Genomic DNA, 27,459 nt, shown 5'->3' on the forward strand with positions numbered 1-27,459 from the left:
TGGCTTTGCGGCAAAGACATCGTAGGCACTGCCACGTAATCCAGTCCTCGGGAGGGCAGAGAGGAGCAGACCCGCCTGCCTGCTATGCGGCTGGCTCAGCTTCGCCCGTGCTCTGCCCATCAACAGGACTTGCTCAGCTCTTCCCTCCCGTGCGCCGGGTGCGTCACAGCTCCTCTGCTCCCCCGAAGGGGCGGCCAGCTTGCGTGCTGGGAGTCTTTCCGCCCGCGGGGATGGCCGCGCGGCCTGGCACAGGGAGCTGGGGTGGCGTGGGCCAGGGGGCTGCTTGGCTTTCTTGACACCAGGTCTTTGCTTATGGAGGACACTTGAGCTTTCCAGGTGTACGGCCGTTATCTTGGTTTTAGCACTCTCCAGCTGGGCAGGGTCCCCATCACTCAAAGCCCGTCTTCAGGTCCGGTGCTAGAAGGCTCTCACGCAGCCTGCGGCAGGAATGGTCTCCAAGGGTGATTTAACAGTGTAAGAAAAACAGTCCCGTGTTCCTAATATTTCTCTGTGCTAAAACTAAAATATAAAATACACCTTGTCCTAGCAGGCAGGGGATTGGCGTCGGCTCTGCAGGGTAGTAAAGATGCATTGTGTAGATTTCCCCTGGGGCACCAGGGCAGAGAGAGATCTCGAAATGTGAATGATTACATGTTCAGCCGTCGTCCACAACCCTTCCGCGCTGCAGCCTCTCCTACTCGCTGTCGCTCTTGTCCACCAGTACCGCGTCGGACTCCTCCGTGATCTCCAGCAGTGTGTGCATGTCAGGGCTCTCCCCACGCAGCAGATCCGAGTTTTCTCCCTCCTCTCCACCAACCTCCACCAGCTCCGCGGCTTTCACTTCCACCTCGCCTTCTCTTATTTTCTTGACGTGGAAAGTGAAGGGTGGCACTTTGTAGACGGCTGTCTTGGACCTGGCATAGATGGTGTGGTCGGGGGTGAAAGACTTCCTCAGCTTGTCCCGAGACGTCTTTATCTTCTCTCTCCTTTCGTTAGTCACAATCTTGGTGCCCAGTTTATTCATCCTCTTCTCCAGATTGTGGCGGGTCTTCTCCAAGTTGTGGCGGGTCTTCTCCAGGTTCTCCTTGGTCTTTAGCTTAGTCTTCTCCATCTTCTCCTTTGAGAATGCCTTCTTAAAGTCATCCACTCTTTTCATGCCGCTCCTTTTGATGCGCTCTGCCCGTGATTCTTCGATAATCTCTTCAATCTCCACCTCTTCATCCGAGGAGAGCTGGACGTGGTCCTCCTCTGCATGGTCCTCACCCACAGGCACCTCCTCGCCCTCGCCTTCCTTCTCTAGCTTTTCACCCTCCTTCAGAGACTTGCTGATGCTCAGTTTAGACGGGAGCTTCACTTCATCCTGCAAGACACAGAGCGGAGCCAGTGAGACACACACGCCCAGCCTCTACCGCCTCGGCAGCCAGCCCCACCCCGCCCGGCAGTGCCGCAGAGCAGGAGCACAGCTACGATTCATGTGATTCATGGCTAAACCAACCCAGGCGACGTCAGGCCCGGGCTCATCCTCCCTTAGCGCACCTGATAAATTACTGTAAAGAGGATCTGCTCTACCCGCAGCAGCTTAGGGCTCTGCTGTGTTTAAGCGCAGGTATACCAGCTCTGCTCACTCTGGGCTGGTTCCAAACCCCTCCGTGACTCCAGCAGTGCAGGAAGAGGCAGGCCAGCACTGAAACTGGAGACTTTTCCCTTCCTCCCGTGCCCCTGTCACAGTCGCGACCCCTCCAGTTTCATCTTCATCCCAGGACCTGGCCATCGCACGAGCCCGCTCTTGGCCCCAGAAAAGCCCCCGCCCGCACCCTGCCATGGAGGGGTGCAGGGAACCCGCTTGAGCCATGCGGTGCCCCATTGCTCCCCAGCGCCTGCCCAGAGCCCGGCCCAGCCCCTCCAGCCCACGGCGTTTCAGCTTCCTTCCCATGGGTGGGTCTTCTCTCAGTAAGACCACTGGCCACCCCCAGCTCTCCGGCTGGGCCAGGGTCGGGCCCGCGGTGGCCACGGGCACAGCGCAGCACTGGGCTGCAGATGGCAGCAGGGTCCAGAGCTGCAAGTCTGGCCACGCTGCCCTGGCCTGGCTGACCCCGGTCTGCGCTCAGACTTTCCCAAGGCCTGCAGGATCCAGATGTGGGGCTGGGACATCTCTTGGGATGCAGCAGGCTGCCCTGTTTTTCCCATTTCTCTGCTGGGGAAGAAGTTAGGGAATTTGTCTGAGCTCGTATCTGAAGATGGCAGAGGCAGCGGCCCTGACTCACACAGCTAGGTCTGCAAGGTTACGCTGTCTCTCCTCGGGACAGGGGGTGAATTCATTCAGCTTCTCCACTCTCCCGGGTCAGCCAAGTTTCTGATCCCAGTGGCAGAGGACAAGCATGTGCCCAGGAGAGGGGCACAGGTCTGGAGTGGGATTGGTTTTCATCTGAGCAGCACATAGCGTGCGTCCCTGCTGCAATGAATCACCTCTCTGTTCCCAGGACAGGCTGGAAATAGCCCATCACTGTACAAAGCGTCACAGCTGCAGGGCTGCAACCCACGGCTCAGAAATTTATTGCCCAAGTGGTTTTAATCTACGGAGCTGGACAAGAGAGGCGTGGAGCTGCCGAGACAAGCACTGTCTGAAAGGCAGCAGCAGCCGAAAGGCAGCATGTGGAACAGGCACGGAGAGTGGAGCTGCTGGGCTGAGATTTGGAGAAAAGCCTGGGCAGCAGGATGGCCGGGCGCCATTCCCAGCCCCAGGGCAGACAGGAGCCGAACAGAGCAAGGACGGGGGATCCCGGTCCAACACTGGCAGGAACAGGGCCCAGTGAAATCAAGGGGCAGACCCCAAGGTACCCCAGGCCCGAGTGCTTGAAGCGCATGGCAAACGCCGGCAGCGACTCGCCTTCTGCCGGCTCAGGGATGCTGGGAGCAGAGATGCCCCATGTCCCAGGAGGGTGAATTTGCCGTGGCATTTCCTGTGCAAGGCTGCACGCTCCGCATGTCACGTTTGCACAGCAGCAGCCACTGCACCAACGCAGCCGCAAGCTAATGAGCTACGCAGATGTCAAGAGCCAGGACACTCGTGACGGTCAAACCACCAAAACAGCTGCTGAGGCCCAGCCCCAAAGAGCTGCGCCGACTCTTCTTCTGCACAGGTTTCTCTGGCGCTGCCGTGGCAGAGATCGTCCCGATCCCTTGCGCAGCACCAGAAGGGACGGCGTGTTTGCACGCCCGCGCCCCGAGCGCTCTCCCAATGCTGCATTGACGCGCTGCTGCTCCGGCTGCCCAAGGTCACTGCCACGCTGCCGCTCCAGCCGGAGCCCCTGGACGGAGGCAGGCCAGGACGCTCCCTCTGCAGACACGGGGCTGCTCAGCTTGGCCAGCTATGCTGTCCCCAGCTCTTCCTTCCCTTATACCACTTGAGAACTGACATAAGCTTATTGAATACGTGACTCCAGCACAGCTTCACCTGGAAAAACTTTGTGAACAATGAAAAGTCAGCTCCGTGGAGTGCTGGGATTAGTGAAGGCAACACGGGCTGCAGTGTCTGCAGTCAAAATGCAGAGCCTGCCAGAGCGCGGGTTTTGTTCTGGGTTTTATTCAGAGCAGAGAGCTGTGCTGGGCAAAGCTCTTCACCCTCCGGATCACAGCTCAGGTCCCAAATATTTTCTGGAGATTAAGGTGAAGTGGCCAACATATGTTTTCTTCATTTGATTAGCCATTTCAGGAGAAAACAATACACATGCTCTCCAGAGGGTCAGGTCGGTCCAGAACAAATCCACATCACTGGGAAGGCAGGGATCCTGTTCTCCACAACAACACCTGCTGGAACAATCCCAGAGACTCCCGGGGACCCTGCCCTGCTGAGCCAAGAACATCAGGAACTCCATCCACTTCCTTCCCTCGAGTCAACACAATGAGCCAGAACAAAGGCATCCCCCTCTCGCCTGGCACGACTGTCACTGGAAACAGGCCATATCCTGCAAACTCAGATACTTATCAGCCCCTCGTTAGCTCCAGAACATGTGTGTGCAGAAAGAAACACCACCTCAAAAACTCCATGTCTGCCACATAAACAACAGCCTTTCCTCATGTTACACCAGCAAATCCACCTTCTGACTGAATTTTCTGATGTGGCTGAATGGGCTGCACCAGCAACACACCCAGCCGACCTTGGCAGCATCCCGCAACTCTTTCCTCGCAACCGCGAAGACGCGGCCAGCAGCAGCTCCTGGTACACGGGACAGCTGGAGCAACCCTGTTAGGGTGACGGTGCGGCCCTCTGTAATCCCCGCCACTTAATCCTGAGAACAGCAATTGCCCGGGTGTTTGATCCGAACTCCCACAGACTGCACTTCTGTACAGACCCACACTTCTGCTGTCCCGTGCACCGTCCCCGCAGGCAGCTGCCCTAGGCCCAGCCCAGCGGTGCTCATGGACTTGGGGCTCTGCTCACACCTCTTTCAGGAGGTACCCTCGTTGGTCACAGAGGCAAAGCGGGAACAAAGCTATTCCCATTAGTAAGGATGCCTACAGTCCCAACCTCCCCCCTTGAGACTGTTGCCTAGAGCTTTTCTCCAGATGCACTTGGGAAACTTTTGCAGTCTTCACTCGTCCCCTTTCCCGCAGGGCCAGGGTGACGGGGGTGACATGCCTGCCACCGGGCCATCAGGCCAGCCAAGGGCCCCCAGACAGTGCATTTCTCTTTCCTATGCCTGGTATAATTCCTGCATTTTTTTCCCCTGACTCTTCTTCAATCTGATTGCTTATCCGAGCCGTAGATAACCAGCTGGAGGACAGCTGGTGGATTTTCAGCACTGTGTGCCGTGGGTCACTGTCCTGATTCAAAGCCCACCTGCACCTAGAGAGCATTCCTGCTGCTTTAGCAGGCTCTGGCTTCTGCACAGGACAGCTGGTGCGAGAACAACCAACAGCTCTGGCACGTCTTAATGGGGACGAGTACGTTGCTGCTGAGCATCCCTCGCGTGTAGCTCCCCACCTGCACCCAGGCGCTGCCCAAATGCCAGCAAGGGCCTCCTCCTCCCTGCTCGAGAGGTGTTTCTCCCGTGGGGAAGGGGAGCTGCCCAGTGTGGGCAGAACGTGCCTGCGGACACAGCCGCGTCTGCCTGCGGTGGAGGACCATGGGACCTCGCTGGAACAATCAAGAACCATCCCGGGTCTATGGGTGGCTGCTACATAAATCCCTGCTCTGGGCAAGGCACCATGGTCTGTGTACTTTATTTCACTCATGACTCATCTAGATGAGCCACATTTTTAACACCAGGCATTCCAACTACTCTATTTTTACTGGGAAAACACTGACCCTTGAAGTGGGCGAGTCCAAAATCCTGGGTCTTGGCATCCCTGCCTGTTGGGGTGTTCAAACCCTGGCTCCCAGTCAGCGAACGCAAACCAGTTCTGTTCTCTAAGACAGCTTGAATCCAACTGGCACAAAGACAGCAGGTAAACAAGATTTCTCAGAAGATTTTTATACCAGCAGAAGAAAAATCTTCCTGCCCTGTGCACAAAGCACAGCTACGCCCAGCAGGACAGGCGGCATCTGCGTGCGTGCTGGGACTGAGCTCGCTGCCATCTGATGTGCTTCACAGAAAGCTTCAGCTGCGATTCAAGTTCTACTTTTACCCATTTACAGAGTGCCACCCCCTAGCCCGTTTCACAATCTGACGCGTACAGCTGTGCCGTCCCTTCGGCACAACCTCCCCGGGGAAGCGGTTTACTTCGGGAAGCTCCCTCCCGCTGGCAGAGCCGACGGGACTGGCAGCCCGATGGCCTGCAGACCTTGTGGGTGCCCGGAGGGGCCCCGGCGCCCGTACCCAGCATCGAAGGCAGCTGGCTGCCAGCTGACGGGGTGCTGGGCTGCTCTGTGTTCTTCCTGCTTCAAACAATTCACCGGGCGGACTGGCCTCTGCCTTGCTCTGCTAAGTGGGCTTTTTATCTAATGTTGTTTTCAAGCCCGAGTTCCCTTGCAGTGAGTCACCCAGGCAGCCCCGTATGGTCATGTACACACCGCCTGGTTGCTACAACACATGTAAACACTTCCCCTGTCATATAAAAGGCCAATGAGACACAAAGCTGAGCTACATTCCCAGCCTAGCAGAGCTCTTCAAGCACTGCAGAATCACCAGCAAGTCTGGGGAACATTCCCAAAATGCGAGAAGGGCTCCTGGATTGCTCTTGAAGAGGCTCTTATTGTCAGCATGTAAAAAAGAGAGTCCCAGAACTCCCAGCCATTCTGATCTCCTGTTTGAAGGTTTAATGGAGTAATTTTCACACGCTCATGCTAATCACATCTGTAATTCATTTCGTTCAGTTATTTTTACACAACTGCAACAGCACAAAAAGTTGAGTTTGGTTGACATGCAGCTGTAACATGCAGAATATGACCAGCTCACATCCCCAGGCTCTGCCATGACCAAAAAGGGCTGATCTGATCCCGGCTGCTGCTGGGTGAGCTGGAGCTTGCTGCACCTCCTGCACCGTGCTAGCCCTTCCTCTGCCCACCCAGGGCAGATCAGACAAGCTCTGGCCTGGGGGAGGCTGAGGGAGGATTAAAAGCATCTGGGCAGAAGACAGCCTTCCAGGTCAGATCGAGCCCTGCCAGAGAAGAAAAAGTTCTGCGCTCCCATTGCCACGATAACTGTTTTGCTCTGCCAGTCCTTAGAGGATGCTTTTCTGCGCTGACCTTCCATCAGTGTCACGGGAAGGAGGATTCAGTTATTCCTGAGTAACAGCAACACACCTGATAAGCACCCACAGCCTAGCAGAGCTCAGGGATGTAAAGATGCCCTGCGCAGAAAAGAGGAGGGCTGTGCTTGCTTCTCCAGTGCCTTGTTGGAACAGGCTTGTTCTGTGGAGATTATAATTGCTATCAGACTCTCTTGCTATATCACAAAAAACTGCCTTTTTTAAAAATCTTGCCACTCTCCTTGAAAAGGAGAAATTTTCCCTGGCAGCTTCCCCCAGAGACCCTGATTCCCGGGCTGAGTTCACCTTTGCCTGGCTCCCGGGGCAGTGCTGTCCATCGACGGACGTGGCCGTTCCTACCGGGCAGCACCGCATGCACCACTGGGTGACCCCCGCAAAGTCCAGACAGCTGGAGCTTAGGGTATGTTCTCCAGTAGCCACACAATAAGAGGAAGGCTAACAGGGCACTGTGCTGTTACCAGCGGCCCCTGTGGCATGAGATAAGCGTTAGACAAACAGCAGTTAAAGTCACCACCAGCTCCAGTCTGGGTGTAGGAGCCTAGCTCCTGGAGAACAGCGCCGGGGGGCTGTCGCTGAACAGAAATGGATGCTGCAGGGCCTACCTGAGACAACTGTAGTTTTACATCACACGGTTTGTGCTCTCTGCCTGTCTTTTACCTATTTAAAACAACAACTTCAAACCATTTCACAAACACTTACGAGCTAAACCTTACGAGAGGCCTGAGGAGGTAGGTATTATCAGGTCTGTATTTCAGAGGGAGAAAATGAGGCTCAGAAAACAGGTAGGATTCGCTCAGTCACAGCAGACAGCAGCAGAGCCAACTGCTCCTGGCTGCTAGCCCTTCATGCAAGCCATACAGCAATCCTCCCTCCCAGATCGCAGAGGTAGCACACAACAAGGCCTGTAACGCCTGAGAAAATACCACAGCTCCTCACCATCCATTATAACTAGGACAGCAGCATGCAGCAAGCAGCAAGCAGATTAGTCAACAGGCGGAGGCAGTTCTGCCAACTGAAAGATCAGCCTTGCAGGCCTGAAGGCTTGCAGCAGCCACAAGCAGGCGGAGAGGCAAAAGCTCTGGAATCAGCAGCTTTCAGAGTTTCAGGAGAGGTTCAAAGCAATCTTCATGGGGTACTCCTGCTGAGGCCCTAAACTGCTGCCTCTTCGCACATCTTCTGCCGATTTGGGCCATGGCACTTTCCGCGGCGTGGGCAGAGGGAACTGTTCCTGGAGACGGCTCAGAGGGCAGTCCCTGGCGAAGACTCAAAGCGCACACTCTGGATCTTCTCGGGCTAAGATGAGGAAAACTGCATTTCAATGGCCAGCGGAAAGGAAGCACAATGGAAAAACTTACCTGTCCCCGCTGGGAATCTAGATCAGGAACATCGCCAACAAAGTAATCCGGATTAGCATGAGAACAGGCAGAGAGAAAAGGCACAGGGGTATGATTTAGTAAGGGAGAAGCCAGGTAGCAAAATTTGACAGAAAAGACAGTCAGCAAAGATTTATTAGAAGGAGGAGTGTCCTTATCTAATTTATGGCAGGTCCTAGGAGATGCAGAATCCCTTCTACGATTTCAGGCACATTTATGTTGAACAGTGCCATAGGGCCAGATTCTGCTCTCTTTTCACACTGCTGTTCACAGAGTGATTTGATGTCAGCTATTCTGGAGATAGCTCCGATTTCTGTGGTGTAGCTGAAAGCAGAGTTTACTTTTATGTGTAAGATTATGAAAAGATGGTGATTTTAAAAAACTATGTTTATTAATTCAAATACACAAGCTAGAGAGATCAAAACAGCCAGGTGTCATTCCAGAACTCCATCCATTGGTTTTGTCAGCATACTGACCATACTCTGAACCAACGCTGGACAATACCCAGCAGCTTACAGATGTCTACACCCAGTGACAAAGCAAACATGCTCACCGCAAAATCAAAACCTCTCTCTTCTGCTAAACACACCCTGAGGACACGGGGTGGCTACTCAGCATCCCTAGCAGCAGCTGGCATATAAAATTAACCCCTCTATATGCAATAGGCATGGCCTCGACTCTTATGTTCCAAAGGCTGGACAGATTTTATCTCCAGTAGTGCCAAGAGGTCCATAAAAACAGGAGCCTTGACTCTGAAGAGAAGGCTACTGAACCCTGTGGTAACAAGTCACCAGAAGAATACTGCTGAGACAAAGGAAATTATGTAAAATATGAGGAAAAAAGCAAAATAGGTTGGGATTAGGTAAATGTTAAAGCGATAAACTAGTTCGTTCTCAAGTAGTAACTCCCTGACTAGCAAAAGTCCTTCTACCCTCTGTAATTTTGTGTATTGTGCAATCTTCTTGGCACATTTTTCTATCAGGCGTGTCTAGTTACTCTATGTCCTGGAAGCTATGTCCTAAAAGGCTGTATCTTCTTCATTAGCTGGTGAGAATGAGCAGCACGGTACAGGCACTGGAGCTAGTTCAAACCGATGGTGAAAGGCAAGGGAGGAATGGCGTGGGGAGACAAGGAAGCTGTGTTTGGAAAAGTGCTTTTGCCTAACAGTGAGTCAGAAGAAACACGGGGCTGTAGGAAACAGAGAGACTGCAGAGTGAAAAGGCGCTTCTTTTTTCCTCTCTGACAGCAGAAAGAAGTTTTGATCCTATTATCAGTCTGTTTGTACAACTGGCTTTACTCTCAGAACTGCTCCTCCCGGATAAACCTGTCTCAACTGATGAATAACTCCAGAGCTATTTCTGAACAGCAAATCAGTGAAGATGGAGTTTGCATTGCAGATGATTTGCAGATAGATCTGTGCCGATACTGGCATTTGCATCCTCACATAAAGCTAGAGACTAAACATCCTGAGACTTTTTATTCTAAATATTTGATTTTCCCTCACTGTCACTAAGCATCTTTGTTTCTGGTCTTTGTCTTATCTTGCAGCTGGGCAGTGGACCACAATTCTTCAGGTACTTTGTAAGTTGTAGAAGATCTTGCAGAATCTTTGCATTATCCCAAACAGGGTAACAGAGGGCTGTAGAAGATCTTGCAGAACCTTTGCGTTGTCCCAAACAGGGTACAAGAGGGCTAAGCATGTTGCCGAAAACCTCATGAGTCATTGCCACGCTTTACGTGGGTCACAGACGCATCACAGTACATCAGAGAGCAGAGACTGCATAGTTCTGTACTCATTACTTAGGGACAGCACATCACACTTCTGGGTAACGTAGCCAGAAGCAGCTTCAGCGAAGAAGCAGGAACAGCCCACAGATTCCCCAAGTCTGTGCCTAGGTCAAGCGGCGCATTCTTTGGAAGAATGGCTCCGTTGGCCTGAGCGCGGTTGCTCGCTCCTCCCGCCCGCCAGCCCGGCAGAAACTGCGTGCCTTGTCTGGAGCTGGGACGGAGGGACAACGCGCAGTGAGTCACCCGCAGCAGGCTGGGTGCCTGCCTTGTGAGCAATGCTGAAGGACGCAGAGGGACGCGTGCCAACTACAGAGCGTTCGCATTTACATACAAGCATGCGAGCAAACAAAATGGGAGAAATGGAGGTAATATGCAGGAGTACCGCTTCTCCCACGACGCTCACACCCTTCCGGCGTTCTGCAGCGCCTACAACACTAAGCAGCTTTTACCATCTACCGGTCAAATTCCCACCCAGGGAACGCTGGAGAGCAATGGGAGTGTGTCTTTCCAGAGAGGCACGGTCTGAACGCTGACTGGCTTCTTGAATTCTTCGGTTCCTAATCCCAGACCTGCAAACTGGGTTACATGTGGCCTTGGAGAGTTTTTCCCACTGTGTGTCCATGATGGGTTAATTTATGTTTGCTGAGGGCTCATATCTAGCTTACAAATGGGAAAATGAGCCACGATCTCTCTGGAAGAACACCCCAGCCACCTAGCCCAGTGAGCACAGCCGGCAAATTCGGTACTTCATTACACTCCCGTGTGCAGTGGCCCACTGGCGTCACACGGACATCATGACAAGAGGCTTAGATCCACTGCTGATAGGCACAAGAGAGGCCGGAGAGAGGAATATGTGATCAGAAGGAATACTACCTTTCGTTTTATTTTCAAGGGCCATTAATCACCCGATTTAACCCTATCCCAACTGGCTGAGCAGCCTCTGGCCCTTTGCTCTGAGACAATTTATTGCTGCACAGCTCAGTACGTAACTGTAATGCTGAAAGGATTTCAGGAAAACACAGAGTCCTGGCACTAACTGCTTATAAATAATACCTGAGCAATGAAATATTAATGCAGTTGATTCCAAGCTGCAACAGAGAAATCCATGCTCTGGAGCTGCCTTTTGGTAGAAAGACCGATAATCTGCACTAGGAAAAATCCTGGAATTGAGAGCTATTAACATCCTGAAATTTTTTAAAGGCTCAGTCTCCTCTGAATTATTATCTTGAGACTCTTATAATTCAGTAACGTGCAGAGAATATGAAGGATTCTTTGCACATCAGGGTGTTAACATGGTGCCCCTTACAATGGATGGAGAATTCAGAGCTGCAGCCTGAAGGAAACGATTCAAACGCTATTTCTCTCCTTCCCCTGGGATGGCATTTTTTCACCTCTAATTTTGCTACTTCTGTGGCCAAAAGCAGAACAGAAGGGAAGATTCAATAGCTTTGTAGGCTGAGACCCCTCCATTCCAGCAACAAAGCCAAAGCATCAGAGACAAACAATATTAACTCTTAATTAACAAGTATCAGTTGATATGATTCAGATTTTTTGTGGTTTTTTAATAAAGGCTTCATGATTAATTCTCTTTGGTATTTCTCTGAAGAACAGGATAAAATAAAGCAAAAGCAAGTCCAGCACCAGAGGAATACCCTGTCCCCATCAACCACACCAGAACTGTCACTGGAGGTGGCATTTCTTGGGATTTGGCAGGCTGCGGATGCACAAACCCACTGTGAGAAGCTCTCAGTAACTGTCTGCTGAATCTGGCTTAAGAAATGTTGTGGCTACAAAGGGAGCTGCTTTTCAGTGGATTCACAGCAAAACGAAACGAGCCTTTTAAATATTACCAGAAAATAAATACAAAACCCACTGGCTGCTGCAATGCAAATCCACTGGGAAAAACTGATGCTACATATGGTGCTGCTCCGGATCCAGAGAGGGACTCAAGTTCAAGCGCAGAGCGCTCCTAAGCACACGGAGCCAACTGCTCTTGCAGGAAAAGCATAACATGGGTGCCTAGTGCCCATGCCTATCCCCAGTACTGTAATTCAAATTAACATTTGTAGTTGGGCAAGCTCCACTGAATCCAATGCACGTAACCCACACAGGCTGTTCTTTGGGATTGCAGATCATGCTGGCTCTGATGAACCCTCTGCTGTCATTAGACTCATAAGGCTTTTGTTTCAGAATGATTAATTTGAAACAAAACCATAGCTTGGGGCAGCTGACATGCTGTTTAGGAGGTGGAGAAAGACTGCACCCAGGGGCGGTGGGTGCGGTGGCTGGTACGTGGGTTTGGACACCCTGTGCTCCCTGCCCCATGCTTCTCAAGACCCCTGAGGTCACGTTCTTTTCCACGTTCTCCTTTGAGGAGCACAGACCTAAAAATGAGGCAGTTCAGGTCTGGACTCCAAATCTGTCGCGTTAATGCGTGGGTTTGAAATTCATCCCTCCTCCCCACGATCGACAATCTTGTTGCTCTTGTCCGTATAAGGCCCACTCAAGGCAGAAAAGGCAAGCTGTGCTATTTATATTTCCTCGTCCAGCCCTACCTACCCTACACATTGTACAGCTGAGGTTCATGTTCTATCCTGCTCTCATAACTGCCTGGCCCTTCTCGGAGAAACTCCACGTCTCGCAAAGCTCTGAGAGGCCACCGGAGTCACCTGAAGAGCAGAGCCCCAGGGGAGCCCCCAAATCTGACAGTGCGGGGAGCAGCCCATCCGCACACCTTTGACAAAGGCTGCTCTCTTTCCGACAAACAACGCCGCACATCACGAGCCAGACTTGCCTTGAGCTCGGCGCCCACACGAGCCTCAAAATAAAGGACCGGCACATTTTAGCAATTCAACATTCAATACATGTGCTGCGTGCTGCAAGCATTCGGATGTCTGGCTGTAAGAAAATCAGGCCTTTGACATTTGCAAAAATAAGTTTAATTGTTGAAAAATGTTTGGAGGAGAAATGCCGTGCTTACGTAAGCGCTGACACGTGCCGTTCTTCAGATGAATGTGGCACACTGTCTGGTTGTAGAGCAGTCGCTTTTTGCATTGGGACATCCATTATTTAATCATGAACTGTAGTAACCAGCCCCAGAATCTCCTAAAACCAGGAGATTTGGGATGAAGTCACTTTAGTTTGTTTTTATTAGCAACCACTCTAACCAAATTCGTTGGTGTCCTAATTTCTCTGCAAGGCAGGAGTCCAGGACAGACGGCACAAAGGAAGCACTGAGGAGTTCTGTTCCCATGGGCTGCTAGTAAGTGCACGCAGTCATTTGACATCAGACTTTTTAGGAAGCCAGGTCCTGTTTACGGTTAAGAGTACTGAGCTTCTGTTTACACAGCAGCTTGTCAAAAGTCTGTCACCTTTGCTTTTGATAGGCTCGTTTTCAAAACAAAAAGATGTGGTAATTTGGAGGGGGGTTGTTTTTTTCCAATTTTATTCTCAAGAATCAATCTAATTCCCTACGTTAAGTTGGTACAAAAACTCTCACCTCGGTAGAAATCAGACCAGCTCCTGGCAAAATCAGGTAAAAGCGTATTTGAGAGAGTGCGCAAGTGAGAAAGTGCACACTATATATGTGACTGCGAGTAATGACCTGTAAACGTTCTGCTTAACGCTTTGCCCTTAGCCAGCCCCACTGGAAGTGTTTTTCAGTTCTGCACTTTCTCCCCCAGAGTCTGAAGCTAAGCAGGCAGATGTGCTTTAGGCTCATCTCGACAGGTCAAGCTTTCCCTGAATAAAATTTGCTTTCCTCCTAATCTAACAGCTAGCAAAATACAACTCTCGCAGGTAGTTTGACCTCTTCTCCCAAGGTGCCAAAAGGTCTTATTTGCGCTCCTGAAATAGTCCCTCCGTAACTGCTGGAGACTCAGTATTCAACACTGAGACAACAATCAAACATCTATAACCGCTAAAGAGCTGATTCATTTTTACCTCCTTTTATTTCTTCATACCACAGAATCATGCAATTTAAATCCCTATAGAGCATGACTACTGTTTTACTGAGTTATCTTGCTTGAAAATAGCCACCACTGGTTGTATGTAATATTTTATGTCTCTTAAGATGGGTTTATCTCTTGTTCTCCAAAAGAAAAGACTAATAAATCTTTGCATTTTTAGCCATAGCAAGAAAATGCAATTGCACAGGAAAGTTAATCACAGCTTCCCAAAGGCAGCTTTTTCTGAGTTAGAAAGTAGTAATAATTTACTCACCATCACAGAATTACTTACATTATCAAGAAAGTATCTAACATAAACTTTGATAGGTGGTGGGTCTTGAGAAGTGAAACACTGAATTAGAAAAGAGTTATTTTGTTGGTGGGTTTGGGTTTTTTTTGATGATAGACACAGTTAGGAAAACACAATGAATTTTCCTCATTCAAACTCCCAGGGTGGAGCCCACCATAAAGTTCTGGTTTTATAGACTCTTGATAACTTTTTTTAAATGTCATGATTATTAATACTGAAACACAGAAGAATATTAGTAAACAGGTAATCCAGCGGGAATCAACAAGGCTTCTTGCAACAAATAGCATTGTTCAAGATCAGTAAAGCAGCTGAACATCATCCTTGATTTGATAAATGCCTTTACAATGTACACACAAAAATATCACTTCTTTCTGTATAGAGTTTTATTCTTTAAATGCATTAGCTGTTTGGGATAATCCAGATGAAGTACCACTCTTGTCACCAATGTGCTTAGAATTACTGACTGTGATAAAATATTAGCATGAATAAATGAGGTCACAAAATTGTAACCTGATGTTTTTGCAAATCTGCTGTGCAATTCTCACAATCAGCCTGTGTTAGCAATTTCTGAAGAATGACATCTCCATAATTACAGTAAGACACAAACTCTAAAAATCCTGTCCCTCCCAGGAAAAAACAAAGCAGAATAAAAACCCCCAAAGCCAAAAGCAAAACTTCCGACATCCCCCAAAATGTTTAACTTCTTCAGAATAAAAGGTCTCCACAAATAAGAGAGACTCCTATATACAACAGATTATTTTTCCTTTCACCAAGCCATACAACTCAGGTTTCTGTACATTGAAAATTACATGATGACATTTTTATGGAGTGCAACCTACAGAGTAATGCAACTAGTAAGCAACCCTATTTTCTGTGTGAGAAAAAATAATTAATGTAGCTCTGAGACAGACTGTAGGTTGATATAATTTAGAAACATTCTCTGTTGATCAAAACTCTATGTTTCCATTGCATGCAGGAAAGAGCGGTTACACTATTGCAGAGGACTGGAAAAATATACTCCATTCTTCCAGGGGATTCCCTGTGGTCCATGTCCAGTAATCGAATTCTCATTGTATGGGTCTGTCTTTGCCACAGTAATGCAGCACAAGAGTACTATCAATAAAAGTATTTGTTGCTCAGGCACATTAATATTATTATTGCCTATTTCTTTCTGGTATGCAAAGATCAAAAGCCCATCATGGATTTTGTTTTTCAGTTTAAACACTAAATTAAGAGATAATCAAGAGTTTCTCCTCCAAGAGAGACCTTAATTTGCCGTAGCAGTGCCCGTCACAAGCCTGCACGCTTGCTTGCCACACCTTTGGTCTCCCCAGAACTGGATCCGTACACTTTGTGGCAAAGTCCACTCAGGCTTCCCGCAGAAGCGCGAGGATTTCCATGAGGACGCAAAAGGCTCCATTTCACATGAAGCAAACCTGGAGAATTTCTCGCTTGCGCTCTGTGGCCTCACAGTCAAATCACGCTAAATTTCATGCTGGGAAATTGTTCTGAATTACAAATCATTCTTTTTTTTTTTCCCTAGTATTTCATGATTCATAAAATCCCTGCTGTAGTCCCTTGTCAACTGATTCACTCAGGGGCTGTGCTGTCCTCATTACATCAACAAGAGTATTGCCCCTGATTTCCTTTAGAAGCAGGATTGCTTTTTCATATTCAAAGAGAAACTCTACTCAATATTCATAAGCAACAGCAAACCAAAATGAACAGCTCACAAAATGACAATCTGCCAATGTTTAGGATGCTTCCAAAGGACATAGAAGCTTGCCAACTTCCTACCTATTTCCGTAACCCACGAGGAAGGTTATGTTTAAACAGTTCCCTTCACTCTTCTCATTTTGCACCATTTGTTGCTTCTGCAGTACATTTACAGTTCTATTTTATTTTTTCATGGATAGAGCCATCTTCCCCCAAAAGCCTGATACAAAGAGCCTGTATACATATATATATATAACTGGTTAGGTTGCCTGCATGATCTGAATAGGCTCAAGTATTTCAGCCTTTCAGGCATGATAAAACTACAAATGCTTAAGCTCTGAATCAGAGAGTTACACAGGCCCCATACTTGTTAGATTCCTGAGCCTATGATGGTCAGCTCTCCCTTCAAACCCTGTAGTAAGAAGCGTTTTCCCTTTTTTCCTATTTTTCTTCTCTCTCTTCCTGTGATCACCACTAGATGCTTCTCTATTTGTCCCTGACGCTGTCTATTATTAACCCAGAGGCTTCTGACTGAATCATTAACTATTTCACTCACTTTTCTTCTGTGGCCCAGTATAAGAGTTTGCTCTGATAAGGAAGACTAACTCCAGACAGGAAAACTGACAGAAACATATTCCTCTCTTTCTTCTTGTTTAATATTAAAGGAAAAATCTAACACTTAGCACAGGGGTTGAACATCGAGCAAACCAAAGCTGTTATTGAAACCAAACAACTAGAAGATTCAAACTCACAGGTTGCATAAAAAAGAATGTGGAAATCTGTACAAGCCCAACGGCAAAGGCAGACCGAGTACTCATGAGCTCAAGGAGCTGTTCTGTATTTTCTCTAACGTCTCTATCTGTCCTAGTCAGTGAGATTAACCCCGATGCTGAGGTTACCGACTCCTGTTGTTACCAGATGCATGTCACAAATCTGAAATATTATCGCTCTCCACGTAGCAATACACATGTTGCCTCTCAGTAGAAAAGACATTGGCAGACGGATTTACAATAGCCCCTTCCAGAACCCAGTGCATTCTTGTTCTTTTTTTAGCTAAGTAGTAAAATCAGGTTATTTTGATACTTCTGGTCCATTGCAATGAGCGCTTACGGCCATTCTCACTATCTTTGTTAAAATTCCTGTGAAATGTAGCAACTGTATCAAACATTGTCTTAGAACACAAAGACAATGTTCAATCATGAATGAGAGAGCTACTTCGGACCCGCCTCAATTTGGACTGCCAGACAGTCAGGGGAGTTTGGGAGAGTAATGGACTGACCATGCAGTGTGACAGAACCCTTAGCAAAGAAAACACCCACTAACAGGACATAAAGAAGTTGTGAAATAGCTCCTTACCTGGTAGATCATGACTTTGAAGTTTCTGCGTTTCAGGAGCTCCGCTTCATTGGCCTCTAGCTTCTTTATCTGCCCAGCTTGTTTTTCCAGGTTCTGCCGAACGGTTTTCACGTTGACGCTCACCTTGCGCACTTTTTCCAGCATCTTGTTCACGGTGTTGCTGGTGGTGGTGTGTGCCTTTGTCAGCTTGGTTAATTCTCCTTGGATGCTGGTCACTGCGCTATCCATCTCTTGCTGTCTCTCCTCCAGCTGTGTTTGGGTCAGCTGGATCTGATCAACTGCTCCAATGATCTTGTCCAGAAGGGTCAGCACCATCACACCATTGATCTGGTCTGATTTGATGGGTTCTTCAGGCACTTGCTCCTCAGAGGCCTCAGAAGCAGTTGGTGGTTCGATAATTTGCAAAGTAGTATCCTCCATGATCGCTTGGGAGTCCTGGCTAGCAGAGCCCGGAGAAGCTGTCACTACAGGGAGAGAGAGGAGGGAAAACTAAACCCGAGCCTCAGCTAAACTCTGCGCTGGGAGACACGCCAGAAATGGAGAGCACAGTGTGTGGATGTCTGTGCTGAAATTCAAATGGCACAGCTCTGCAAAGCTGTCCAGTGAAACTGCCCTGCAAAATTTTCCAGACTTGCAGGTCATTGGCTGACTCCACCTCAGCTATATAAAAGGAGCCCGCTGCCAAATGCCTGATGACCCACCCTTTCTGAAATGATTAAAATAGTTGGAGGGGAGGCGATGGCTTTGCATGCAAACACAGGCACAGCTCAGCGAGGAATGCAAAGCTCTGAAACTACAGCTGCCTCTTCTTTACCATAAGTCTAAAGGCACTATAAGTAATGAGAGGAAAAAACAAAAACCTTGAGTAAACGGCTCGGGAAGCTGCTGGAAAGAAAGCAACCCCATCTGGGCACAGCTGTATACATTAAAGGAAGGCTGGTTTAAACAACTGCACACGTTAAAGTTCAGCTGGAAAATTCAGATCTTTTGCCAATAGTTAGCTTTTTTCCAGGACTACGAGAGCCTGATTTTCAATACTTTAGCAAAAGGCTACAATTTGGATTGAGTAGTTATGGCACATAACTTCTGCATCATAAAAATGCATGCTCCCATGTGTGTTGAGTGTACACAACAGGCATACACATGATATATACAGTGTGCACCACGTCTCTGCACAGATTAACACAGAAAGGAGGGGTGTAATTTACTCCTGAAGTGAAGCAGCTGGCCACTCCCACCTAAAAGCAGCTATCTCAGCTCTGCAATCCTCTATCCATCGACAAATCTAGTCACTAGACTTTTAAATGTGGGACATGCCTCAGCATATGCCATGCAAAAACGTATTGTAAGCAATGCCCAAATACATTGTGTTACATAAGGCTTTATTGGTAAAAAAAATACTAATTGTTTCAGAACTTAATAGAGTACATATTGCTTTGGAAAACATGGGGAAGAAATAATCCTTATTTTGCCAACTTTTAACCTTGGTGTTGACACAAAGCAATTCATAGAGTCTTATATAGTGTTGGCAGAAGCTTATGCCTCGTGGAGCCATCTTTGGCTTACTGCCTTAGAAGACGCTCAGGAGGTGCTACCAAAGACTGCCTATCACAACCCAGCAGGACCAAGCAGAGGAATGCGAAGAAGGAAAATTCAGATCTTGAAAGTGACCCTGAGACCCTCTTCGCTATCCCTGGTGTTGGCTCAGCCAAAGGAAATCAAGCTCCCACGGACAGAACCGCTGTGAAGCCTCTGCTGGCTTGGGCAGCACAAAGCCCTTCCAGGCTCAGCTGAAGGGCTGTGGGCAGCCTGGGAAGGCTGCAGTTTCCCTCTTGTCCTGTAGCCTTGACAACAAACAATTCATACTCCGCACATCCTGCCTCCCGCCGGGGTCAAGCCCGCCCTTGCAAATTGCCGCAGGCTGGCAAACAGAATGAATGCTCTGCAACACTTGGTTTCTCCAGGTTCACAGCCTACCTCAAGACGGTGCTGGAAGAAATGCTTAATTCCAAGCATACAAGCTGGAAAACCCACGATGCACAAACGGATGTACAGGAACATTGTTTAATGATGAATGCCCACAACAGTCAGCACTTTCCATGCCCCTGTGTTCTCTACCATGTGATAGCTTGCTTTTTACTGCTGTTGCACCCACACTGCACCATTGATCTAGATTTGGTTTCACTGTGCATCAGTAAATTGTGCTGTACGGCTTCCACAATAGGTATTATGTCATGTAATAAAAATAGGTTGCTTTTCTATACCCTGTTTTTTCCTGGAGGGACCTTTTTTCCTGAGGATTTATTTCCAGTGTTTGCTACTGATGAGTCAGTTCCATGAAAAAAATCCTCACTCCAGCCAGATAGCGTTGAAACTCTGCAGTTGTTTCTCACTGGGGATATCTGCTTCAAAGTGATTTCCAGAGATAGCTGCTGTGAAGTTTCATGTACAGGACAGGATGCAAGCAGACCACTGCTCTCTTTCCAGGGCTGCCATCTGGGTGACTTCAGTGCAATCTCTGTGCCTTTGTTTCCCCATTTGAGAATAATTAAAAAAAAAATCAGACCAAGTAGGTCACTCTAGATAGAATCAGATAAAACAAGAGAACATAAATTTATATTTGTTCTTGATACTCAGCAAAAGAGATGAAGTGCCACACTCAGTGCTTGTCGTGCACACAGCAATCACACCCCAGGCTAAAATGCGATGAGTAATTTTCTATGTTAGGACTAACTTCATTTCAGCCATTTTCTGCCGTGGAGACATACCCGGAAAAGCCAATAGGTGGCAAACTGCAGCCTTCCCTTTGGAGCCTTCACACTGGCTTGAGCACACAGGACAGCGTAAATCCATCTCAATCTCTTCTAGCGCGAACAATTTCTTGCTGCTCTCATTGTAAGGTACATATAGTTTGATCTTTGGCTCTTCCACGCTTGCACTATGCCTTAGATATTATTGATCATTCCAATATCCCAGCGATTTTATAGCACCGCTACTGAATTCTTTACATGGACATGGAAGACAGTCCAAACAAAACCTAGCATATTTCAGCTTCAAAGAAAAACTCTGTCAGAGGTATGCAGGACAACAAAGGAATACAATGTGCGGCATCTGCCTCCGCATCAGTGAGTGGAAGTTCCTGTGACTAAAGGAAACTGCTCAGCTCACTAACTTCTTAAGTGGCAAGATGCAGCTGCTTAGGGCCTGTCGGAAATAAGGAACAGCCTTGGCTTGCGGTGGACAGACTCTGTTAAATATCACCAAGTGCAGTTGACAATTTGTCCCTTCACCTGTAGCTTAAGTACAGTGGAAACAGACTGGACAGAGGAAAAGAAAAAAAATATCCTCTGTTTTCCAAAGACCCGGGGATAAGTACAGGGGGAGGAAACGTGCAGTATGTGTGCAACTTTCTGTGCTATTAGATGCACCCCACAGATGAGAATTCAGCTTTATAGGCCACTACCAGTGCAATGCATTTCGCAGGCACCAAACTCATTTCATGACAAATTAAGATACATGTTATTTAACCTTCTAACTTGCTCACTTTCTCTGAATCAATTTGAGAGATGTCAAATATTGGAATAAAAGCAAAAATTGAGAGTGTTAGCAGCCCTGCCACTGCCATTTCCACCAAGCAGCACCACTAGCCTCGTAACACAGCCTGAGTCTGCTGGCATAGGGTGTCATTCCCCGTGACTGCAGCCCACCAGTATGGTGGGCTGACGTATGACATCGTTATTTCCTTACATACCTGCAGGTGGTCTTTTGTCTCGTAGGAGCAAGGCTTGGGATTGGTTGTTCTGAGCTTGAGAAGCATCCACTCCCCATCGGTGCCCCTCTGTCAGAGTGTTACAAATAAGCACATAGTAATAACTAGGATCCTCCATTCCAAAGGAGGCAAATGCCTGCCCAAATCCTGAAAGGGCACCACGCCTCCACTTTGCTGTGCACCACGAGGGGCTTTCAAAACAAAGACAACCATGCAAAAAGGGATCTGTGGTTAAATCATATTTTTGCTATTGCAAAAGCTCCTCTTTCAATCATATCAAGACCAAGCATTTACTCAGAGATGGTCTGTAAGTAGAAGTACTTGGAAGTTTAGTGTATTTTAACTTAAATATCTGCGATTTTTGGCTCCCTTCCCATGAACCATGTTTCCTTTAACAGCCTAGTGCAGAAAACCCCTGATAGGCAGGGAGGTTTTTTGTATTTAATTGGATTTCTGTGTTACGAAGTGCTATACCCATGGGTTAGCCTTCGGGCTGCTGCAGGGAACGGCCTCTGCCAACGCGTGCTTGTACAACACTTGGATTTAACTCCATAGAGCTATTGTTTGCTCTTTCATTTCCCACAATTCTACCGACTTCAACAAGGAAACTCTCCTTCTGGGCCAGCTGGAGCGAGAAGGCGGGAGGCTGAGGCACACAAGGCCGGAGCACCCGGCCGTGCCGAGGCGCCAGGTACAGGGCTCGGCCGAGCCGCTCGGCCCAGACCCCGCGCTGCCCGAGCCAGCGGAAGGCGGCCGGCCAGGAACGGGCCAGGCAGGCGGCGCCGGGGGGAGCCCCCGCCACAGCCCCGGCCGCGCACGGCAGAGCCCGAGAGGAGCCCGGGGGCCGCCCCCTCCAGCCCCGAGGCTGGGGGAAGCCGCCCGCGCCGGCGGCCCCGGGCTCCCCAGGACCGTACCTGTGGCCGCCGCTGCTCCCCGCGGCCGCCTCACGGAGACGAGGGCCGGGCCCCGCCGGCGAGGGCAGGCCGCGCCCTCGCGCCTCGGCCACGCTGCCAGTGACGTCGCTGCCCGCGTCACGGCGTCGCCGAGGGCGTCAGGGGCGGGCGGGTGACGTCACCAGCCCCTGCGGAGGAGCGGGCCCGCCGCGGGGCCCTGCGCCAGGTGACGGGGGCGGCCCCACACCGCCCCGCCGGCGTCACTTCCGGTGCGGGCGCCGGCCGAGGCGCGCCGTCGCTAGGAGACGTGCCCGCGTCACGCCGCCCCGCGCGGGCAGTGACGTCAGGGACGGGCGCCGCTGCGGATCAGCTGGCGGCCGCTGCGGCGGGTGCGGGCTTCGCGGGGGCTGCGGCAGGTAACGAGGCGGGGCCGGGCGGGGCCGGGGCCGGGATGGGGCTCGCCGGGCCGGGATGGGGCTCGCCGGGCCGGGATGGAGCTCGCCGGGCCGGGATGGGGCTCGCCGGGATGGGGATGGGGCTCGCCGGGCCGGGATGGGGCTCGCCGGGCCGGGATGGAGCTCGCCGGGCCGGGATGGGGCTCGCCGGGCCGGGATGGGGCTCGCCGGGCCGGGATGGAGCTCGCCGGGCCGGGGATGGGGCTCGCCGGGCCGGGGATGGGGCTCGCCGGGCCGGGGATGGGGCTCGCCGGGCCGGGGATGGGGCTCGCCGGGCCCGGGATGGGGCTCGCCGGGCCCGGGATGGGGCTCGCCGGGCCGGGGATGGGGCTCGCCGGGCCGGGATGGGGCTCGCCGGGCCGGCCGCCCTCCTGCCTGGCAGCCGGGGCCGAGGCCGGGGCCGGGGCCGTGAGGGGGCGGCGGCGGGGAGGCCCCGCCGGCCCTGCCAGCCCCGCCGGCACCTGCTCCGGCCCGGTGCCGCGTCCGCCCGCGCTCCGTCCTTATGGCCTTTCTCCGCAGAGACCGCGGCGGGGCCGGCGCCGCCATGGGCGAGCTGTTCCGCAGCGAGGAGATGACCCTGGCCCAGCTCTTCCTTCAGTCCGAGGCCGCGTACTGCTGTGTCAGCGAGCTGGGCGAGCTGGGGAAGGTCCAGTTCCGCGACGTGAGTACCCCCCGGGAGCACCCCGGGGCGCCGGGAGCGCCGGCGGGTGCCGCCAGAAACGGGCGAAGTGGGGCCCGGGGCACCCGCCCCCCACTCCCGGGCTGCCCCTTGCCTTGGGCCGCGGCCGTGCCGGTGGGTGTCGCTGAGGAAAGGTCTCTCTCTCTGCAGCTGAACCCGGACGTGAACGTGTTCCAGCGTAAATTCGTTAATGAAGTCCGGAGGTGCGAAGAAATGGACCGAAAGCTAAGTACGTTTCTCTCGGGATTTTGGTACGGCTCTAACTCTGTAGCTTTTACGGAAAAAAAATCAACACAGGCTAAACCTGCAAGGCAGCGTTGGAAAACAAAGTGCTGACCGGAGAAGTGAAGGCTGCCTTTCTTCTCTGTCAGCCAGTCAGACTGCCTCCAGGGATTCACTTCCTGCTTGAAAGCTAGCTCTAACCAAATAAGAGGATTTTGGAAGAGGAGGTGAAAGCATTCACAGCTGCTAATCGGGCTAGGTGGAGGTCACGGTGACAGTTTGACATTGAAGTATCTTTTGAGTTAACATGGTGTTGTCTCTCCAGGGTTTGTTGAGAAGGAGATTAAAAAAGCAAATATTCCGATCATGGACACTGGTGAAAACCCAGAGGTGCCTTTTCCACGTGACATGATTGACTTGGAGGTAATGATGTGTGTTAAGACTCAAGTAGTATTTGACTGTAAGTGGAAACAGGGGAAACTACCTCCGTTGGTAGAGACCCGTTGAATTTAGTGGCAAAGGTGCATTGACCATAGTCCCCAGCTGTCACTTGAAATGCTAGCTCTGCTAGCTCACATCAGGTTGATTTTGATTCACAAGCATTGTCCTGCTTCTGCATTTATCCAAATGCAGTTGGAAGTGAAAGTCCTTAAAGGAAATTTCACCCATTTAAATGAGTCAAAAACTGTTGGAACTGCATGGTTTATGGTGGGTCTGTCATAAAGTTTATAAGGGTTTTAATGATTTGAAGAACCCTTTATGAATCTAGTCTATAAAAGATTGGCTGCGTATGAAAAGTTTCAAGCTGCCTGAAGGGAATGCCACAAATCTGGATCTGTGTGCCATAGCAGACTGGAGATGCATCTGTAATTCGATGCAAGTCTCATGGGAATGTAGAGCATCTTGCCTACTTTCTTGTTTTAATAGACTTAACAGCACTTATTTATGGAATTGCTTTAAGTTCTTTTTCTTTCTTCTTCTTTTCCTATCTTGCAGGCGAACTTTGAGAAAATTGAAAATGAGCTTAAAGAAATCAACACAAACCAGGAAGCTCTGAAGAGAAACTTCTTGGAACTGACAGAGTTAAAATTTATACTGCGTAAAACTCAACAATTTTTTGATGAGGTCAGAATACCGGGGGCGGGTTAACACTTGGGCAGCTGGTTCTTCTCTCACAAATTACCATTTTTATTCTCAAATATATTTTTAGTTGCTGTTTTGGACAGCAGGGTCATTTTTATGCTTTGTTTAAGAAAGCTTCTCAAATTATTTTCCATTTTTCATGCAGTACGCATAGCTACCCATGATTTACCTTTTACGATGTTGTGTTTGGGGTTTTTTTAGTTAAGCAACGGTTTGTCTAAAAATTGTGTAAAATAATTAAGGTGCTAGTAGTTTTTAAAGCAAATCAACAGACCAAAAAATTGGTGTTACAGTGAGCACTTTCTTCGGCACGTAAGAGTTTCTTTGGTACGTATGCAGATAAGCAGCCATGCCTCGCTTACACAGGGCAATTACAATCGAGCTTAATTTCTCGTCAGCCTTTGAAATGTTATATGGAGATGACTCATTAAGGTCATAATACAAAGTCTACTGAAGTAATAGAGTATTTATTTGAGCCTTTGATCAAACCCTAAAGTTTTCAGAGGCAAGTTCTTGTACAGAGCTGCTGTTTAAAATCTTCAATGTGTTGTCAAATACCAGCTAGGCCAGAAAGCAGCAACTCTTTCACTGGACCTGGGAAGAGCTTCTCTGATGTCATTCATGATACAGACATGAAGCCTGCACGGGAGAAGATATAATCTTCATTGTAAAGCTTAAGTATCTCAAAGTCTAGGGAGTTTTCTCAAAGAGCTCCTGTATGTTTTTTAGAGCAGTAAGGACATGTTTTTGCTGAGTACATGTCCTGTTTCCTCTAATCCAAGGGTTTGATCAAAGAGTTCTTAACGGATGTGGCTTCTGGCCTTTACAAAGGCTGTGATCAAGTAGAGCTGGGCTCCTGCAAACTTCAGACCTTTTATCTAACGGTTCGGTTTTTTGGCACAGGATGCCTCCTGTTCAGGCATTAAGGTTGTTCCCGTGCCAACACAAGTCTTAGTCACTGCTGACATAGATACTGCTGCTAGTGTGATCGGTTTATTGGTCATGGGGTTGGTTTCAGTACAAAAAAAAACCCTTGTCTTCGAGTGTTGAATGTTCACTTACAAGTCGCTGGGTCTCCTTGGACAAACAGCGTTAACCTGGTAATCGGTTACTTAGCTGCATTAAGGTGCCTCTGCCTGCCTGTTCTGAGTATTGAGTAAAACCAAGTACGGCTAGTGCTGTGCGCTTTTTTTATTAATTACTGTCCTCTCTGGTGAGAGCTGCCTACTGCTGTTCTTCAAGTACAGTAGGACCATACTAAATTTAAAGATCAAAATCAATTTTCTACTGAAACCATGTGCGTCAGGTCACCCACAAAAGGGAACTTGTGTCAGACTTAAATGAACTGGCCATGCAAAGTTTAGATATGTTCCTGCTCCTGTTTGGTAACTGTTTTCTGTAATAATAAACCAAAATACAACAAATAAAGCGTACTGCTATATGCAAAAGCAAACTGAACAGCTCATGTGTGAAGTTCAGTAAAGCGTAAGTGTTGAAAGTTTAAAACTGTTTCAGTGCACGCTGTAAACAGCAAACAGCTGCGCGTGAGAGATCCTTCCTAGTCCAGGACTTTTGAGCCTTGTGCAGTCTGCTTATTATCCCGAAGTAGTGAACACTTCATTTCTTCATGCTGTCATCTGCACAGCACCTTCAACACTTGAAGACTTCAATAAGTTGTAATTAAGATTGTGTTATTCATAGTAATAAGTTGCACAAGAAATGGCTTACCATCCAAAGTACTTTACATTGGGCATTTGCTCTGCTCTCTGGAGTTTGTGCACTGGGGAAGGAAGGGTGGCAAAATTTTTTCACTTGTTCTTTATATGACCGTTCTAGTCAAAGTAGCCATTTCTTGTTTCAACATACCATGTTGATGATTATGCTCCTTTTCTCAGTCTTCTTGTCTTTGCTTATGAAGAACAGTATGAGCTGGAGAGATTTCTCTGAAAGTTTTGCCTAGAGTGTGAGCGTAAAAGAAGACTGGAAAAGTAATGGTTAATGGCATGCAGTCCCCTGTCTCTCTTTCCTCTAACTCTTCTCGCCATCTGCTTTTTTTTCTGTTTGTTTTGCATCTGTCATTTCTGTCTGGGCTCTGGATTAATAACTTAGATGGTGAAATGAATCCTTTTTAGTTCTTGTGAAAATTGATTTTTGTTTTCTTTGTGAACTGGAAGGGGCTTGAATTGTATGGCATTGTGTGTAGCGATCAAGAGCCATTACGGAGCAGAACTACAATCAAGAGTAGGGAAAATTAACCTTTTTTCCTGGCCTTGAGATTCAAGGTGCTGATCTGGGTGAACAATAAGCAATTTTAAAATGTTTAATAATGAAAGATCCGCATTCTAATTACTGATGTGCAAATGCTTGGTTTTTTCCAATCCCGAACAATCTGATGTAGTAAAAAATGCTTCATAGTAACTGTCATATTTCACTGGCTGCTGGTGAAAACTCATATTCAAAGTAAATTTCCTAGAGTCTTGGGGGTTTTTTGCATTGTGGCTGGATGGCTCTTTCATTTCCATGTAGTCTCTCAATTTTTTATTTCTGTTAAATCTTATAACACTGCTTGAGTTATCCTTCCAGAACCAGCTGACGTTGCTATGCCGTTCCCTTTCTAGAAAGGGTGAGATCAAATCAAAGTAGTTGAGAGATGAGCTTAAAGAACACAGCGTTTTGTCATACAAATAATTCTTGCGTAAGAAAGTTCTTGTTTGGTAAAACTGGTCTAATGCAAATTTGTTCTAAGATGTTTTGTTTCATAATTTCAACCCCTCTAAGCAGGACTTGTCTTTGTTTTATACATTGTCCTGAATAAAGGACGCACAGCCCAAAGGGGTCAGAGGTAATATTAGACATTTATAAGAATTACTCTCTCAAGTGAGGCGGATACAAAGTTTTCACATGTGCTATCCTTCTTTTTTTATGTTTCATATGCTAAAATGTGGTGCACCTCACAAAAATGATTATAGACGCTATCTTGATTACAGACAAATACAATACAAGCCTCTTACAATTGTAACTTTATCGTATTGTTTTTCAACATCTTGAAATCTAGATATCAAATAATCACTGGTACGTTTGGTCTGTATGTTTTGTT

General features: G+C 48.7%; 2 protein-coding genes across 31 annotated transcripts in view; one reads left to right on the forward strand and one right to left on the reverse strand.

The window, feature by feature from the left end:
• Nucleotides 1-673: 673 nt before the first annotated feature.
• CAVIN1 (caveolae associated protein 1) lies at nt 674-17,621 on the reverse strand. The gene is made up of 2 exons (XM_009486187.2): nt 17,202-17,621; nt 674-1,360 (listed from the first exon to the last, which is right to left on the reverse strand). Exons 1-2 carry the CDS (start codon nt 17,619-17,621, stop codon nt 695-697), a joined length of 1,086 nt encoding a protein of 361 aa, XP_009484462.1. The 3' UTR covers nt 674-694.
• Nucleotides 17,622-22,862: 5,241 nt separating this feature from the next.
• Nucleotides 22,863-27,459, forward strand: part of ATP6V0A1 (ATPase H+ transporting V0 subunit a1) — a 30,788-nt gene continuing 26,191 nt past the window's right edge. For 25 of the 30 annotated variants that reach the window (XM_075723090.1, XM_075723087.1, XM_075723080.1 and 22 more), the window contains exons 1-4: nt 22,863-22,979; nt 23,148-23,226; nt 23,545-23,642; nt 24,216-24,344. In XM_075723090.1, the coding sequence (XP_075579205.1) occupies nt 22,863-22,979; nt 23,148-23,226; nt 23,545-23,642; nt 24,216-24,344 (423 nt within the window). The remainder of the gene's footprint in view (nt 22,980-23,147; nt 23,227-23,544; nt 23,643-24,215; nt 24,345-27,459) is intronic. The other 5 variants (XM_075723100.1, XM_075723096.1, XM_075723094.1 and 2 more) reach the window with 1 other exon arrangement.

Source organism: Pelecanus crispus, chromosome 18 (assembly GCF_030463565.1).
Source record: "Pelecanus crispus isolate bPelCri1 chromosome 18, bPelCri1.pri, whole genome shotgun sequence".
Lineage (NCBI taxonomy): Eukaryota > Metazoa > Chordata > Aves > Pelecaniformes > Pelecanidae > Pelecanus > Pelecanus crispus.